The sequence below is a fragment of the Neolamprologus multifasciatus genome, chromosome 23, assembly GCF_963576455.1.
Source record: "Neolamprologus multifasciatus chromosome 23, fNeoMul1.2, whole genome shotgun sequence".
NCBI lineage: Eukaryota > Metazoa > Chordata > Actinopteri > Cichliformes > Cichlidae > Neolamprologus > Neolamprologus multifasciatus.
In genome coordinates this window covers 30,540,571-30,558,468 of record NC_140460.1, presented here as the reverse complement: position 1 = coordinate 30,558,468, position 17,898 = coordinate 30,540,571, and the positions used below count along the sequence as shown (strand labels likewise).

General features: G+C 40.7%; 2 protein-coding genes across 3 annotated transcripts in view; both read right to left on the bottom strand.

The window, feature by feature from the left end:
* Nucleotides 1-82: 82 nt before the first annotated feature.
* Nucleotides 83-7,602, bottom strand: LOC146491957 (kelch-like protein 41b). The gene is made up of 6 exons (XM_085150876.1): nt 6,369-7,602; nt 5,299-5,456; nt 4,800-4,907; nt 2,478-2,663; nt 590-736; nt 83-487 (listed from the first exon to the last, which is right to left on the bottom strand). Exons 1-6 carry the CDS (start codon nt 7,479-7,481, stop codon nt 376-378), a joined length of 1,824 nt encoding a protein of 607 aa, XP_085007002.1. The 5' UTR covers nt 7,482-7,602; the 3' UTR covers nt 83-375.
* Nucleotides 7,603-12,519: 4,917 nt separating this feature from the next.
* LOC146491956 (uncharacterized) overlaps nt 12,520-17,898 on the bottom strand; it is a 33,502-nt gene continuing 28,123 nt past the window's right edge. The window contains exons 30-36 of one of the 2 annotated variants that reach the window (XM_085150875.1): nt 17,822-17,857; nt 17,707-17,743; nt 16,985-17,542; nt 15,562-15,848; nt 15,308-15,476; nt 13,757-13,951; nt 12,520-13,595 (exon numbers count right to left, since the gene is read on the bottom strand). In XM_085150875.1, coding sequence (XP_085007001.1) covers nt 13,588-13,595; nt 13,757-13,951; nt 15,308-15,476; nt 15,562-15,848; nt 16,985-17,542; nt 17,707-17,743; nt 17,822-17,857 — 1,290 coding nt within the window. In that variant the 3' untranslated portion in view covers nt 12,520-13,587. Of the gene's footprint in view, nt 13,596-13,727; nt 13,952-15,307; nt 15,477-15,561; nt 15,849-16,984; nt 17,543-17,706; nt 17,744-17,821; nt 17,858-17,898 lie in introns of those variants that run through there. The other variant, XM_085150874.1, reaches the window with a different exon arrangement.

The window sequence follows — 17,898 nt, the reverse complement described above, 5'->3', positions numbered from 1 at the left end:
CTTTTTTCCCTTGGCTGCCCTGGACATGCTGATGTTCTCTGTAATGTCCCTCACGCACGCACTTAAAAGCAGTAAAAGAAGCTGAAGTTTACAAATGTTTATTTTACAAAAGGGAAGCTAGAAAAGTGAATAGAAATCACTCTAAATTGTGACTTCTATTCACTGTCGGGATGGCGCAGTCCAGAAGCAAGTGTTTTATTGTAGAGATAAAAATCATCTTAGTTCAGAAAAAAATGAATGTCAAAGATCAACTCGACGCACAGAAATCTGAGTAGAGAGGATTAGGTGGCCAGGGGGTAGCTCGCCTAAGGAGGAGAGGGTGACAGAAGATGTTGATGGTGGGGATGTGTAAGAAAGAAAAGAAACTGCTTCTGTCTACAGTTTAGGCATCTTTGCAGCATTGAGGCGCATAGAAACACAGGAGGATCCAGCAGCATAGCGCATCTCCCTCAGCATGCCGCTCCACTGCTTCTTGTCTTCCTCATACCTAACAAGAGCGACAATTGGGTCATTTTTCCAAAACGAGCAAAGTAGCAATATAAAAAATAAAAGCCTGTAAATCTGGGTCCCTTAACTTAATAAGACTTACTGCCAGACATCAGTGACCTCTGTGGGAGTCACCTCCTTGTTCTCCATCTGAACCATAGCAAAGCCACCCACAGCGTAAAGCGAGCCACCATTGCTCACTAGGTTGACAGAGCTTCTCTCCTGAGGAAACTCTGTGAAGGGCTCCCACCTGAGGAGACACAACATTAGGAGAAGGTAGGAAATAAGTCTAAGCTATCCCTGTTGCTGTAGTTTGTACCGCAGTCATTTTTTCCAGTTTCAGTATTTCTCTTTTCTTTTGGCCGATAACTGAAATGTAGTTTATCAAAGCCAAATGAGTGCAACATTTTTTTTAAACAAAAAAATTCTGTTGGTTATAAACAAGTAAATTAACCAGTCCTGTAACTTAAATGTATTTATAATTTGCACTTAATTGCAGAAATTTTAATGTCAGAGTTTAAACTAGCTAGCTTAAATACTGTTAATCTGAGCCAATAGGCTCCAGTTAGCTATAGCAACTACAGCGCCAAAGCAAATCTAAATCAACCCGATAGAGGTTGCTGCTGCAAATAAATAAACCACACTATGATAAATCTATAAATGTTTTATTAGTATTGATGCTCCTTTTAATCCTATCTAGATACTGCACTAGCTAGGGCAGATAAATCGCACTGAGAAGCCAGCTAGCTAAAATTATTAGAGAAAGGTTTGACTCAATGAGCATGAAGAACCAGTGAGCGCTGTGATCGTTCTAGCCATCTTGGGGGATGTGTGATGATTTTAAATGTGACATGTGATAAAACATCCTGTTCTACCACATCCCAAAGGTGCTCTACTGGCAGGGCTGGACTGGTCATCTGGCATTTTGGGCCAATGGATTGAAAGGCCGCTGCCGTGCAAGCACTGGGGGGGCCCATTGGTTCATTTTTATTACGGACACTGTATTGCCCAATTAAATCTCTTAAATGCGATCAGCCCCTCCTCTCTCCCCCCTTCTCTATTCACTGGTGCAGCTTGTGGAAGAAGTTTAGTGTAGAAGAAGTGAGTAAAAGGTGGAGCTGAAAAGCTAAAAGAAAATAATAAAAAGAAACTTAAAAATAGATGCAGCAAAATGGGTCAAATTAACAACATATTTGTTGTTGGCGCTGCTGCACCGTGAACAGCAACTAGTAACCAGGCATCACAGTTACAGGAGGCTGCTGCTGAACCAGCTGTGTAGAAGTGAGTAAGAGATGGAGGAAGATGAAACTCACATGATAAGAAGATAGATGGAGCGACATAATTAGGAAGGGAGAAAATGGCTACTTTCATCATGAGCCACTGCTTATATCTAAAATGTAGCAACTAAGAAACAACTCAAAAACAACTGTAACTGATGAGAACCTGTTTCAATATCTATAATCAAACAAAAACATAAAAAATGCATAATATGAGTATGCCTGATAGATATACATATTCTTAAAAAAAAAATAATAAGGAAATGATGGTTGGCCCGCCTTGACCAAAAATGCCAGGGCTGTCCCAGTCCAGCCCTGTCCACTGGAGTAAGACCTTGTGACTGGTGACTTGAGCAGTCTGTCTATCTCTGACCTCTAACATGAACAAGAGGGCTCCTGCTTACTGGATACTTTTTCAGAACATTCCCGGGAAAACCTAGAGATGATAGTGTGGGAAAACTTCAGTAGAAAATTTCAGTCGTTTCTAAAATCCTTAGACCATAACTTGCTCCCTTAAATGACCCTTCTTACCCATTCCGATGCTCAGTTTGAACTTGAGCAGACTTCCTTGACCAGGCCTACATGATGCACTGAGTTGCTGCCATGTGATTGGCTCATTAGATATATGCATTAACAAACTGCTGAATAGGTGTACCTAATAAAGTGACAAGTGAGTGTTCTCATTTAAAAGGAAAGTTGCAAACATATTCATACTTGTTTGTTGCAAAGTCATAGGCTTCACACGAGGCAGTGAGGCCTTCCTCGTTGACTCCACCAACCACTATGATCTTGCCATTGTGGACAACTGCTCCAAACATGGCTCTGGGTGTCTTCATGGCTGCCTGCTCCCTCCACTCTGACTGTTTGTGGTTATACACAAACATCTTGTTAAGGGCTTTGCTGTGAAGATGAAGGAAAGATGTGGGACTTTCAGCATCAAAAGCTGTCAAACTTTTTTGTTCATTTTTGGTGTTGACTTGGTGATGTCACCTACACAAATAGATGCAATTAATGGGTGCTTTAAGCATCTTTTTTGTACAAATACACAGCTCTAAAATGAAAATGATAATTTAAATCAATTGCTTTTAAATAAGGAAAGATACATGTTTGTTTACCGACAAAGAAATTTAATCTTAAAGCCAACGTTTAAATGATTGATTATAAAAATGTATCCTCATGTCTTCATTATTATTATTTTTTTTTTACTAATTGGACTAATGGACTCGCAGTGTGTTTCAACATGAAGCCTTCATTAAAAAATAATCATGATTTCTCTATTGGAAAGGGCACAGCCTCTAAACACCAATCAACAGGAACACATTTGAAGAAAGAAAAGATTCACGTGGATAAAGAGCAGAACAGGAGTGAGTAAATGGACCAAAAAAGGTTCTACAAGAAAAGAAAAGAGAAATGACACAAAAAGCAGTTAGTAAACGTAATCTATATAACAAACAAAGGTGTCCTGAGGAGGAGCGCTTAAAGACATAGGGACAAAATTAGTAAAGGTTCACAAACCTTTACTAATTGCAGTCAATGTTAGGTTGACATTCATTGTTACTTAATCAAAAGACTGAAAGTCTGAACAGTGATTCCATTTTCCTCCTAATTAAACATTTGCTGTGTCGGTTTGAGAAACAGTTAAATGTTGTTAAATGGGCAAACGGAGCAGCTAGACCAAAAAGTATTCTTATGCGGTTACAAAACTAACCGATCTTTTTTTAAAGATCTGAATTTAAAGTTTAAAGTTGTAACTTAAAACTGTAACTTTAGTTACGACAAGCTGTTGGGTGTAGAGAAAAGTGCTGGAGTGAATGGGCTAATCTAGTATGCTGTAGAAACGTGCCATTTACCCTTACCTCTTGCTCTTATTTTCCTCTTGTTTGAGACATTCTGGTGATAGTCCTAGCTAAATTAAGCCAGGTCGAGCACACCTGTTTACATTTGGTAATTAGCAGCCTGTTTTACTGACAGCTGAAATCAAGAGCTGACTGCATGTCTTACTACAGTTTTAAAGCCTAAGGTTCATTTTGTTGTAGAAAGTGTGTCCCTTCCCAGCTCTGGCTTCTATCTCAGGCATAGAGAGAGAGGAAAAATAGCATATGCTGGCTGTAACAAGAGATGCACAGGGCTGGTATTTTCCATGATTGCAGCATATATTAGATTACACACTCACATTTGTTCAACTATCTCTGTGGGGACACCCATCTCACATTCTTCACCCGGCATTTCAACGGCTCCCCTCTGGGCGACGCCTCCACTGCATTTCCTGCAGGACTGAGAGGAGGAGAGCCACCTTTGTCCCCAAAGCCACTCTGCTTTTTAACTCCAGCCGGTAAGACCATTTCCCACACCCATAAACATAAACTACACTCTTCTTATACTACCGACACTTTATTCACTTTTAGTCACTTACAGTTATTTATTCACCTTTCAGTCACTTTAATTTTAAAACCGTGTAATTTTAAAACCGTATATATTGTATATTCTGTGTATTTATTATTTCACTCTTATTGCCTGTTTTTATTGTCCTTATCTTCAACGTAATGCTGCTCTGTTGTTTGTTAATTGCTCCTTGGGGATAAATAAAGTCTTCTGATTTTGATTCTGATTGACTTAAAGCATTCACAATAAACACCCTTGTCTTAAATATCACAACAGAATACAAAACCCATACTAATCTTTATCCTAAGACTAGGATAATCAGTGAGTGTGGTGGAGGTGTGATCCCTGGCCCAGCTACAGGGGAGGGGTGGTGCCAGGGAGGTTGGAGGGACAGGTGGATGTCATTGTGCTGACAAGGATTTCCCTTTTTCAGTGATGTTGGAGACCAGAGGGGGGGGGGCAGCTGACTGGAAGTTGGCTGCCATGTGTGCCGAGCTGGGAGAAGTATTACTGTGTGCTTGATAAAAAGCTCAAACCGAATGGAAACACAGTGTGTTGGGTCGGAATTCTTTACAGTGAGCATTCAGATTAAAGTTCCCACTCTAAAGTATAAGAACAAGAAACATACAAACATACAAAAGGTCCTTTACTCACTTGTCATCCGTCTTTCCTCCAATGCTATAGACCAGCCCTTTGTGGGAGACAACTGCATGGCCGTGGATCTTCAGGGGAAGCTTTTTGGTCTCGCTCCACCTCATCTTCCTGAAGAATGTGACAGTTGTACGCAACTGAACTCATTAAGTGTTATTCTCTTCCCTTGAATTCATTGCTTCTAATTTGTTTGGGATTTTTTAAAAAAGTTATATATATGAGTAATGTCAATAACTTAAATGGCCCACAAATGAATGCAAGAAATAAAAAAACTACTATTCAATTGTTAAAAAAAACAAAAAACAAAAAACAGCCTGAGCCGATCAACAACTTCAGATTTACCATAATTAATTAATTAAATTCAATACCAGAAAATCCTTAGTTAAAACAAAGAAATGCAATTAAATCTCCTTGGTTAATTATCACCTAAAAAATGATCAAATGTGAGATGTTTAATGACAAATGGGGGAAGTAGGGATCAAAACAAAGAAATACCACTGACTCAGTATCATAGCACATCACGCTATCCAATGATTCATTGGACTGGAGGTCTTTTCCAGCCACAGCAAACAGCAGGTTCTCGCTCTCTCCGATGTTAAAAAGACATCTTGGAGAAGGCATTGGGGGCAGCGCGATCCAGTCTGAGCTGAACGGATCCAACTGTGGAGGAGGTAAAAAAAACAAAACTATAACTCACAAGAGTGGAGAAAGCATACTTTTAGCACCCATTAGCTCTTTGTCTTTTTCACCTCATGAATCTGCTTGTTATGCTCCATGATATCCGCATATTGATTATGCTGCAAGATACAGCAGTTCAAGGCCTCTATCACATTCTTAATTGTGTATTTTGCGTAGACCCGATGGATAACTTGGGGAATGTAATTCATCTTTTATTGGAAAGAGAATTCAGATAGAACTATGTTGCAGCCTTTTTTGTTATCACATGCTAAAAAAATAACTTTCACTTATATTTTCCCTCTAGTTTATTTATAGTTTGAATAAGGAATTAAAATAAAATCCCACAAGATGGTTTAGGTTAACTGATACTACTGTTTCTTTTATCCACTAAACTTGAAAACTAGTGCTAGACCAGCTATCATTTAACTTTTAAAAGTTTCACAACCACCATAACATCTAAAGCTAACTATGTAACACAATATAACCCAGTGATACTGAATCAGATTTATACTGTATTTCTGTACTGTTGATATAAACATTTAATTTAAAAAAACAGACGTTTTCCCTGCCTTTAAGGTTCTTGCTTCTTGCAAAAAATGAGACTGTTTGCTGTTTTCAAAGTGTCTTAGTTTCAGGATGAGGAACACATTTTACTTCAAATAGGGAATATCCTCAGTTTCTGGTTCATGTCACACTTTTTCAAGTTTCTCTACCTCTTAGTAATTAGCTAGCTTTGGTGCAATACCCTCTTTTTGAGTGATTTCACCCAGCAGCAGCCAGCGACCTCCTGCAACGACTCATGACCAGTCAGGAAATATACATTTTTCCTTACCAAATAGGAGATCGCCTACTAGAGAGAAATGATAATGTCAAATGAAAAGAAAAACTCCTCACCAAATATGCATAACATTGCAGAGGAACATCCTTGTTTTCCTCGTCGACAAAGAGTCCTCCAATGATGTATAGCTGGTTCTTCTTTGTCACCAGGCTAACGTGGTTACGTGGCACCTGCTCGGACATGGCTGCCAGGAAGCACTCGTTCTCACTGACGTCATATCCCACTGCTGCCGTGTCATTGATCATCAGGATGAAGTCACGAGCATACATGCCTTGTCTGCGATTATCATTCAGGAATCCAGGGAATGGACTGTCCTCCTCTTCACCTCCTTCCTTGCTGGCCCCCTCCTCGCCCTCATTCTTCTTGGGTTTCTCTGGCAGTTTGCCCTTGAAAGCATCCCTGATGACCTGAATCATCTTCTGAAGCTCTGGGTCAGCTTTGATCATCTCTTCAGTCTCCACTCTCTCTTTGAAGTATTTCTCAGGCAGGAGGCGGAACCGGATACAGTTAAAAGCATCCTTCAGGACCTTGAGGCGTTTCTCCCTGTCATGGCGGACCCAGGCCATGACGGCTTCGAAAACCAGTTCCTCTCTCTCAACATTCAACGAGTCTCCACCAATAATGGCAAACAGTTCATGGGCTGCGAGTTTTAGGAATTCCTCTTCCTTATAAAGGAATTCAAAGCGTTCAGCAATGTAGTTGCGTGCTGCGATGGCGAGCCTGGGACAGCTGAGCACCAGGCCCATCCTAAAGATGGCCAAGCAGTTACCCAAGGACAGCTTCTTCTGAAGGTAGTTGACACACACAGTGAAGACAGAAGGGATCTGGAACCTGTTTGCCACAGCAATTATATCCTGAACATTGTCATCGGTGAGATCAATTTCAGCTGAGTAGAGGTACTGAATAATCATGTCCAGGATGGAAGGGTTAACATCCTCAAGGACCACCTCTTTGGTGTTCTCCACCTCCTTCCCATCTTCAGTAAAGAAAATTTCCCTGAAGTAAGGGCTGCAGGCAGCCATGATCAGCCGATGGCAGGGAAAGCTACGATCGCCTACCTTCAGGTGACAGTCCACAAACTTGTTCTCATTCAAAAGCTCTTTCAGGCCGTCCTGGAGCAGGGTGCTCTGAAACAGGCGCAGCTCCTCCTTGATGGCGTTGGGGTCCATGGTGTCAGGAGGTAAACAGTAGGAGAACAAAGGAGTTGGTGGAGAGAGGAAAGAGACAGTGGCCACAGGTCCTCTTGGCAGTCAGTGCTGGCTGGAAAAGGCAGAGCAAAGAAAAGGTTCCCTGTGTGAAGACCCTGCAATTTAATCCTGTCCCACTCTAAATATAGTTCCCTCTGCCCCCCTGAATGGTTCAGCTTCTATGGAATTTAACTGGGCCAAATCACAGTGCACCACAGGCCAGGGTTGAGCAGCTGCTGCCATAGACTGAAAGAAGCAACTGGCTGGGGATATGCCACCATGATTCAGCTCCCAGAGTGTCACAGGGTAGGTAACAGTGGAGACAATGTGGTCACATCCTACAAATAGCTTTCCTTAAGCTGGAGTCTTAGGAGATATTTACAGCAATCGCCGTCATATTCAAAATAAGTGCACCCTCTTGAAGTTGGACATATTGTTCACTGACTTGAGTTTTTTTGCATTTACATTTTCAGATAATTATAGCCACTTATGTGCTTTTGTACTGAAACATACTCCAATTTCCATTGCTTCGCATTATATTATTGATATCAGATTTTGCAGATAATATAAAGTCAGTTTTAAATTGTGGCACATCTGAACCTAGGACCAAAAGATTCCCCCAACGTTATGATACCATCCTTCTCAAGTTCTTGTTTTATCATAGTAAAAAAGTAGCCTAAATCAGTAAACCTATGATAATAAAAGAAAAGCCAAAAAAATAATCCATCATCAAAGCTGAACTCAGAAACCAACAAATTATTCGCGTTTATGAAATGAGATAGTGAAGAGTGCATACAAATAGAAAATACTCACACAAGAACTTTCAGGTGCTCTTCGTTCCAAATGAACACCACCTGTGTGTAACTGTGAGTAGGTTTTTCTGTTTGATGTATTTTAACATTATAGTATTGCATCAAGTCTTGGTACAGTGGGGCAAAAAAGTATTTAGTCAGCCACCGATTGTGCAAGTTCCCCCACTTAAAATGATGACAGAGGTCAGTAATTTGCACCAGAGGTACACTTCAACTGTGAGAGACAGAATGTGAAAAAAAAAAATCCATGAATTCACATGGTAGGATTTGTAAAGAATTTATTCGTAAATCAGGGTGGAAAATAAGTATTTGTTCAATAACAAAAATACAACTCAAAACTTTGTAACATAACCTTTGTTGGCAATAACAGAGGTCAAACGTTTACTATAGGTCTTTACCAGGTTTGCACACACAGTAGCTGGTATTTTGGCCCATTCCTCCATGCAGATCTTCTCAAGAGCAGTGATGTTTTGGGGCTGTCGCCGAGCAACACGGACTTTCAACTCCCGCCACAGATTTTCTATGGGGTTGAGGTCTGGAGACTGGCTAGACCACTCCAGGACTTTCAAATGCTTCTTACGGAGCCACTCCTTTGTTGCCCGGGCGGTGTGTTTTGGATCATTGTCATGTTGGAAGACCCAGCCTCGTTTCATCTTCAAAGTTCTCACTGATGGAAGGAGGTTTTGGCTCAAAATCTCACCATACTTGGCCCCATTCACTCTGTCCTTAACACGGATCAGTCGTCCTGTCCCCTTGGCAGAAAAACAGCCCCATAGCATGATGTTTCCACCCCCATGCTTCACAGTAGGTATGGTGTTCTTGGGTTGCAACTCAGTATTCTTCTTCCTCCAAACACGACGAGTTGAGTTTATACCAAAAAGTTCTACTTTGGTTTCATCTGACCACATGACATTCTCCCAATCCTCTGCTGTATCATCCATGTGCTCTCTGGCAAACTTCAGACGGGCCTGGACATGCACTGGCTTCAGCAGCGGAACACGTCTGGCACTGCGGGATTTGATTCCCTGCCGTTGTAGTGTGTTACTGATGGTGACCTTTGTTACTTTGGTCCCAGCTCTCTGCAGGTCATTCACCAGGTCCCCCCGTGTGGTTCTGGGATCTTTGCTCACCGTTCTCATGATCATTTTGACCCCACGGGATGAGATCTTGCGTGGAGCCCCAGATCGAGGGAGATTATCAGTGGTCTTGTATGTCTTCCATTTTCTGATGATTGCTCCCACAGTTGATTTTTTCACACCAAGCTGCTTGTCTATTGTAGATTCACTCTTCCCAGTCTGGTGCAGGTCTACAATTCTTTTCCTGGTGTCCTTCGAAAGCTCTTTGGTCTTGGCCATGGCGGAGTTTGGAGTCTGACTGGTTGAGGCTGTGGACAGGTGTCTTTTATACAGATGATGAGGTCAAACAGGTGCCATTCATACAGGTAACGAGTGGGGGACAGAAAAGCTTCTTACAGAAGACGTTACAGGTCTGTGAGAGCCAGGGATTTTCCTTGTTTGGGTTGACCAAATACTTATTTTCCACCCTGATTTACGAATAAATTCTTTACAAATCCTACCATGTGAAATCATGGATTTTTTTTTCACATTCTGTCTCTCACAGTTGAAGTGTACCTCTGGTGCAAATTACTGACCTCTGTCATCATTTTAAGTGGGGGAACTTGCACAATCGGTGGCTGACTAAATACTTTTTTGCCCCACTGTAGCTGGGGATCGGATCTCCAGGGCCTCCACTCCCGACCCCTACGGTGCCTCCTGTGGGTGGTAGGCCTGCAGGAAGATGGGCCCATGTCCAGGGGTGCACATAAGTGGTCTGCAGGTGTGCATGCAATGTCAAAATAAAAGACGCACACCAGATAAGAAGTTGCAACGCATGTTTGCGTACATTAAATTTTCTGGAGGAGGACAGACATTTGTTTAGAACACTTAAAGATGTCAAAGAAGCAAGCTCTTTTAAGCAATTACTTTGATGTTCCTCCATCTCCAAAGAAATGTCAGAAGCGTTTCTTTTGCAGTTCGGACTCCTTCTGACATTGCAACTTCTTATCTGGTGCGCGTTTTTTATTTTGAAAACTTGTGCGCACCCCTGCCCATGTCCCTTTTTCCGGGGACATGGGCAGGGGTGCCTGGCAAGCAGCACAAATGGGCTTCCTCTGAAGAGTGGCTGGGAAGTTCAGCCATCTGGGAGGGGCTCAGAGTAGAGTCACTACTCCTCCACATCAAAGTTGAGGTGGTTTGGGCATCTGACGAGGATGTCTCCTGGACACCTCCTGGGTGAGGTGTCATGTCCCACCGGGAAGAGGCCCCGGGGCAGAACCAGGACATGCTGGAGAGATTATATACCTCTTGGTGTTCCCCCAGACAACCTGGAGGAGGTAGCTGGGGAGAGGGAGGTCTGGGCTTCTCTACTTAGGCTGCTGGCCCCGCGACCCGGCCCTGGATAAGCAGAAGAAGATGGATGGATGGAGATAGCATTAACAATTCACTTTAACTGACAATATTAACATTTATATTTATGCTAATATCTGAGCTCGAAGTCAAACAGAAAAATATTGACGAGAAATGAAAAGAAATGAAATTCAAAATCAATTCATGGAAATCAAATGCTAATGGATTACAGCAGACTGATACTCCACCACAAATGGGTCATTTCAATTCAATTCAATTCAATTTTATTTATATAGCGCCAAATCACAACAAATGTCGCCTCAAGGCGCTTAATTTGGCGCATTTGTAACGTGTGTTTGTGCACTTTACAGAGAACACAAAAAATTCAGGATAATAATAAGATAATGTGGCAAGTTCTTGTAAATTACTCACATGAGCAGGAGTCTATTGATATGAGTGAATTTTGCACGATGACAGCAAAAATTGTCTCTAGAAGAACTTCTTTCCACCAATCAGCATTATTCAGCACTTTCCTTGTTGGCTGTTGGTTTGTGTCAGCATGTGTGTGTGGCACTCTGCTATTGAACCTTTTAAAACACTCTTCCATTCACCAAGATGATTTTAAAATGAAAACATTTATTTGATTTCCTTGGTCTTGAATGGATGGATGGTCACACCGCAGAAGTTACTACAAGATGTTAAAATGCCAATTAAAAAAGGTAATTACTGGTGCGTCTGAATCAATATGAGTCTTATTCCTGTTGCCTGATAAAGTGAGGAGTGTGTAGAGTTAGGTAACATTTCTCCCGTGGGCAGCGCTAAAGATAGATCACACTATGGCACTTGTCGAGGAGTGTCTAATGTAATTTAAGGAGAAGGATAGAGCTGACTCTGCCACTTCCCTAAAGCCACAGGAGGTTAATTATGCACACTTACACCATATTGAAATCACATTTAAGTAGCCATTTGTCCAGGGTATTAAGGGACTGTATAAAAATTACTGTTGGGGTAAGTGGATCAAAATTAAATTATATTTTACTCTGACTGGTCCCTTATTCTCATTGGGTGCTTACTTGTTTTATAAAAGATGGAGTTGTTTCGGTCGGTCACCCACCACCCAGCCTTTGTAACCTGGCAGACAAAGCATGCCCAGGTTGAAGACATGAGTGTACTGGCATTTCAATATATAACCGATTACAGAGAGGAGAATGTTGCAACAGCTTGGAAAGATGAAAAACCCTTAGCAATCACTTAGAAGAAGTTTAAACAGGAAGCTATTTATATTCTGTACCAGCGCCAATGCAGAGGTTTTTTCCCTACGATCGCGTATTGTCAGAAGAACATTGCCCAGATTCTGGCGTTTTTCAACACAAATATAAATGGTTACAGGGCTGCGGTAATAATAGAGCCAGCAGTGATCACAAACAAAGTTTTACCCTTTTCAAATGAGGCATCCCAACTGTGGAGATGATTTGACTGTGAAACCAATGGACATCACCCACTCTTGGTACATTACCTGATTTACTCTCCTTTCTGACCAATGCTGACCACTATTTACAAAAATAATTTCATGTTGTATTTAATGTGACTTAACATAATTGATGGAGCTCATGAAGTCATCCTGAAAATAGTCACAGAGCATTCCATCTTTTATATTCAGTCTATGAAATCCTATGTTAATGTTCATATCTGAACCATTAACCATCAAGAACCATGAACTGCTACGCTAAAAGCAATTTGGTTTTATTATGAGCCTTGATGAACCGTTGAATCGACGCACTGATAACATGAAACATGTTCCAAACTTTAAACATCCTCAGTCAAACTTTTTCTCCTAATAATGTTAATAAATACTACAAATGCCGATGTTAGGACACTTTTTATATGATCGATTTTGGGATTTTTAGGAAGGCTTAAATAAAATATAGACATTGGAAAAGAATAAAAGTCAGCTTTATTTTAGAAAAAATACCCCCATACTCCAAATCATGTTCATACAATAACGTTGGTGCATTTTACACATATTACTTTAGAACTGATTTATCAAAAATGTTTGATATTAAATGATGACCATGTAGCACTTAGTACAGTATGTATGAATGCAGTCAGTATAGCCTAGCAACAAAGACGGGGTGTTCAACAGTAGGTTTTCTGCTCATACAGCAGACGTCAGTTATGACATTAACACTTGTTACCCAGTAGAGGGCAGTGTGTGTGAGTACACATGTATGCATGTATTTCTATTATTGTTACAGCTTGTGAAGTGAAACAGTGTAAACATTTTTCATTCAGTAAATCTAAGAAAAAACACATTCAAATGCTCAAAAAGATTCCATAAAGTTAGGAATCATATATATGAAAAGAAAAAAAAACTATATTTGATCGATACAAGGGATGAGAAACTTCATCTCTACTGTGTGTTTTTAGTTTTTTGTGAATATGCACTAATAGACCTCAGAGTGATTGAGTAAGGAAATTAAATCTATATGGCAAGTCATGAAGCACTGGAGTTATTAGTTATAGTCCATCTTTTCAACACGTTTGCAGCACTCAGGCTTTGTATGAAAAAAATGATCTGTGGGTATGTCAAGTCCTCTGGAACTCCTAACACGCTACGAGCCAGCCCTCATCTGTATTCCTGAGAGAAGACGGATGATCTCCTGCCCTATCTATCCATGCTACGTTCCTTTTTTTCACTGTAATTACAAGAGATCCTGGAGGAAGAGGCAAAAATGTGGAGATGATACAGAACATCAGTGTACATGTATATGCCTGAGAATTATGCTAAAACTTCACATAACCCTGTGAAAAATGGCTGGTCATAGCTGCCCCTCCTCGAAATGTAGGCAGATGTGTGACGGATGCCCTCACTCAGCCACCTGGAAAAAATATATATGAGAAAGTCAATACTCCCAAACATTTGGATCGAAGCAGAGTGTCGAAGCCTCAATAATTCAGTCATGAAAAAGGCAAATAAAGCAGCAAGGTGTGAAAGACATAAAAGACAAAAATATGGCTGACATAAATCATGAGAGCATACCAGTTGATCTGACTTCCACACATGTCCTCTTGCACTCGTCCTCTGTGTCAAATCGATTTTTGTTGCCATTGCAGCCTCCGTACCAGAACTGGGCGCATGCGTTTGCTTGTTTGTCATAGTACCAGCGGATGCTGTAGTCCCTGCACGTGCCTTGGTCCAGAACCAAGCCACAGCGGGGGTCCAAGGGGACAGTCTCTGCAGGAGAAGATGTCATATGAATGAGAGAACTCGTTTCCACCTAATCTAACCTCAGAGTGGCCCTTTCTGCTCTGTTTCTTCACCATGCTGTCAGAAAAGAGCAGATTCCACAAAATCAGCCACACTGCATCAAAAATAATTGGCTTCCCTGTTCTTCACCTTGCTGCGCACACAGCAGAAAGGCCACATCAACGAAAGCTGCTCCCTTTCTGCTGCCTGTACTCAAAGCACACTGGACTGGAACTCCAATGGAGCTTCATCTACTCCATCAGGTGTCATCACACCACATTTGCAGCCATCTCAAATCTGAGATTGCTGACTATTCGTTTAATGCCCCAGTGTCACTATCCCTTATCAGCACTATACAGACAAAAATATAACAGGGTGCAAAACACAGAAAACATTTAAACATGAACAGATTATTATGTACCACCCCCACACTGAAGGCAGAGGTTTGGATTTCAGTAATTATCTGATATCATAACTAATTTTCTGTGCCATTATTCATTTCGGTTGTTGACATTAACATTTGTTTGCAAGTTGTTACAAAAAATATTCATGTCACAAAAAAATACTGTGGCCATGAGGTGGCGTATCATTTTAGGTCCATTGGCCTATTTTAAGTAATTCTGAAAGCTGCCATTAGTCCAAAGTTATTAAAAGATAAAGAATTTTCCTATTATGTGATAAATAAAGTATTATCCTCCTCTCGTGTCCTTAAATAAGGATATTATACATTTAGAAAAAAAATAGTTTAGTTATAGTGTGACATATCATTTTAACATGTCAACTAGCTAGCTAACTTATTGCTAACCTTTAGCTTTATTTAACCTTGTAAATATACTTCATTGATTGTAACACCTTGGGCCACAGTCACACTGCGAGTCACACTTTATTGGACTTTTCAGAAGAGTTGAAACAGCTGCAAAGGTTTGGCCAATGTCTTTTATCCTGTCTTCCTTCTCTCACCCCAGTCGGGCGCAGCAGATGGCCCCGCCCCTCCCTGAGCCTGTTTCTGCTGGAGGCTTCTTCCTGTTAAAAGGGAGTTTTTCCTTCCCACTGTCGCCAAATCACTTGCTCATAGGGGATCATATGATTGTTAGGTTTTTCTCTGCATGTATTATTGTAGGGTCTACCTTGAGGCGACTATTGTTGTGATTTGGCGTTGTATAAATAAAACTGAATTAAATGTCATATTAAACCCTATTGTTTATGGATGGGATATCAATCGAGTTCATATGTATGTGAGGTCTTTGCAGTGAGGGAATTTATTTATTTTGGATCTCTGTAATAAAAATAATTTTGCTCATAAGAAAGGTAGAAAAGTAGAGCAGAGTATTGGACTTCATATACCTTTGGGAAGAACTGGCCTTGGTACAGGTACATACTGTACAGAAACACCGGAGGATGTTGTGGATGAAGATGATGATGATGATGATGATGAAGAGTGTTCCCTGGATGGAGAGAGATGTTTGTCTGAGGTGCTGTGGGTAAATGTGTCCCCACGCTGCACCCCTCCTTCCTGTTGAGGAAAAAAAACAGAAACCAGTTGTTAGAATAATAAAAGTGTGTAATGTACATATAAAGATGTATTCTTGTTTTCATACATGTACTCTGTTGGATCCTTTAATCTCATGCTGGGTGGTCTCTATCATTCCTCTATGGCTGTGTGTGCTGGTACCAGTGTTGATACCAGTCTGACGTCCATTCTCTACTTCCGGTTGGGTCACAGGCCTGTACCCATACCCACCAGTAGCATACTTTCCATTGATTAAATTTTTGTTCCCATTATAACCATTGTTTCCATAGCCGTTGTAGCCATTAGTTATTCTGTTATATATTAGGGCTCCATTCTCATCTTCACAGAACTGGCTGACCAGCTTGGATTCGAGCGCTGTGACACAAAGACACAGAAGTTAGGGACTAGGAAAAAGGATTTAACTAATTAATGTTTTGTCACTATTCGCTCCCCAGACATAGCCTAAAAGATTTTTTTAGGAATTATTTTCTGTTAAATTTCTCAAAAACTATCAGATGGCTTTGCATTAATTTGGTACACAAACAAACATACAGGTCATATGCAGAGGTGGAATACTAATATACTTCATTTAGTGCCAGTAACAGATAAAACTTAAAAATAAACATTCCTATCGCCCATGCCTTTATAAAGCTTTGCCTTCTGCTAATTAGCAGATTCCGGGTCGTGAACACACTACATTCATTATAATAATGCCTACTTTTGCTCCAGTAACGTGCAAAGCTACAGTGAAACCGAACTGCCTAAGTGTGCAAAAGTAGCTCTTCAGAAGTGTTATTGAAGATGCATAATCCATTATTTCTTCAAATTGTCACTCACATCAACATAGAAGATCAGAACACTAATGAGATTTGAAACCACTATGAAGTTATTCTGCCTAGATTAAAGAGTATATGTGACTTGTAACTATAGGGCACATAAACGTGAGCTAAATAGGTGTCTAAAATAGCTTGTATAAGATATAAGTTAAGATATGATTTTTTTTAATAATATAACACAAAATTGTAGATTTCAAGTCACACAAGCACTTCACTCTTAAAATATAAATGGATCCATATGAAAATGGAAAAATCTATTTTTAAAAAATTGGTTCACTAGAGGCGGGAATCACCAGGCAACTCACAATACGACATCCCTAAGGTAATCCCGGGGACATTTTGTGCCATTACGGTTTTTTTCATGCTATTTTGGCTGAATGAATACAACTAATTTGCCAGAGGATATTATTTTATTTTAATTTTAGGATTCTTGTCTCAGTTCCTTAGGGATATTATCACAATACTTCAGTCGATTCTCCACATTTTGTGAAGAATGCTGCTGAAGAATGCTTTATTACAGTTAGCTGTAATAAATCACCGAAAATCACATTTATGTTGCTTTTTACAAAGACATCATTCCTGTTCTATAGGAATATAATCAGAATACAATCAGCAAGCAGCTCAACTCATTAACAAAGACTCATATTAAGTGTAAGTAAAGAAAATGCCTCTTACCTGGCAGGGTGTTGAAGTCATCAATGAGGAACATGTGCTCCGTGTCTGGATCAGATGCGATTAGATTCAGTTCTTTCAGGAATTCGGCCTGCGTTGGGTCTGAGGTGTTAACGATCCCCAGGGCAAACATCTCAATATTGGCAGCGTGTGCTTCTCGCACAGCTATATCCAGCTTCACTGGTTCTCGCTTGTCGGTTTGCCCATCAGTAATCACGATGGCCACTTTGCTTACTCCCAAACGTGAACTATGGAAGACCTCCTGCGTAGCCTTGCGGATAGCTGTACCAGTGTAGGTGCCCTCTCCCATATATGGGATGTTTCTGATTGCATTCTTGACATCCTGTTTGGTGATATAGCGGGCCAAGTTGAATACAGTTCTCACCTCCAGGCTGTACAGGACCAGGCCAATCCTGGTGGCGTTTCGGCCCACTGTTACCCGGTCCACTAATGCATTCACAAAGTCCTTGATGATTTCAAAGTTCTCAGGCCCCACACTCTCTGAGCTGTCAATGACAAACACCAGCTCCATAGGCCTCTCCTTACACTTGATCCCACATCCTAGAATTACATCACATCAACATATGAGATCATGGCGGAAATGTCACATTGATGAGTTCCAGTCTGTGGAACTGGATCCAGCACTTTACAGATCAGATGACACAGTGGCTTTCATTGAGAAATTAAATCTACTACAATATTTATGCTATCAAAAGATATTTTACCACAGATCTCTTTGATCAATCGAATGACGTCTTCTCTCTGCAATGAATACACAATATAAGCATATGGATAATCACAAAAAGTAAAACGATACAGATATGAACACATGACACTCACAGTGAGGCCAGCTTCACCTTTGGCACCGACTCGGCCCTAGGACCAAAAATATTAAAAAACTTTTATTCACAAGGTGT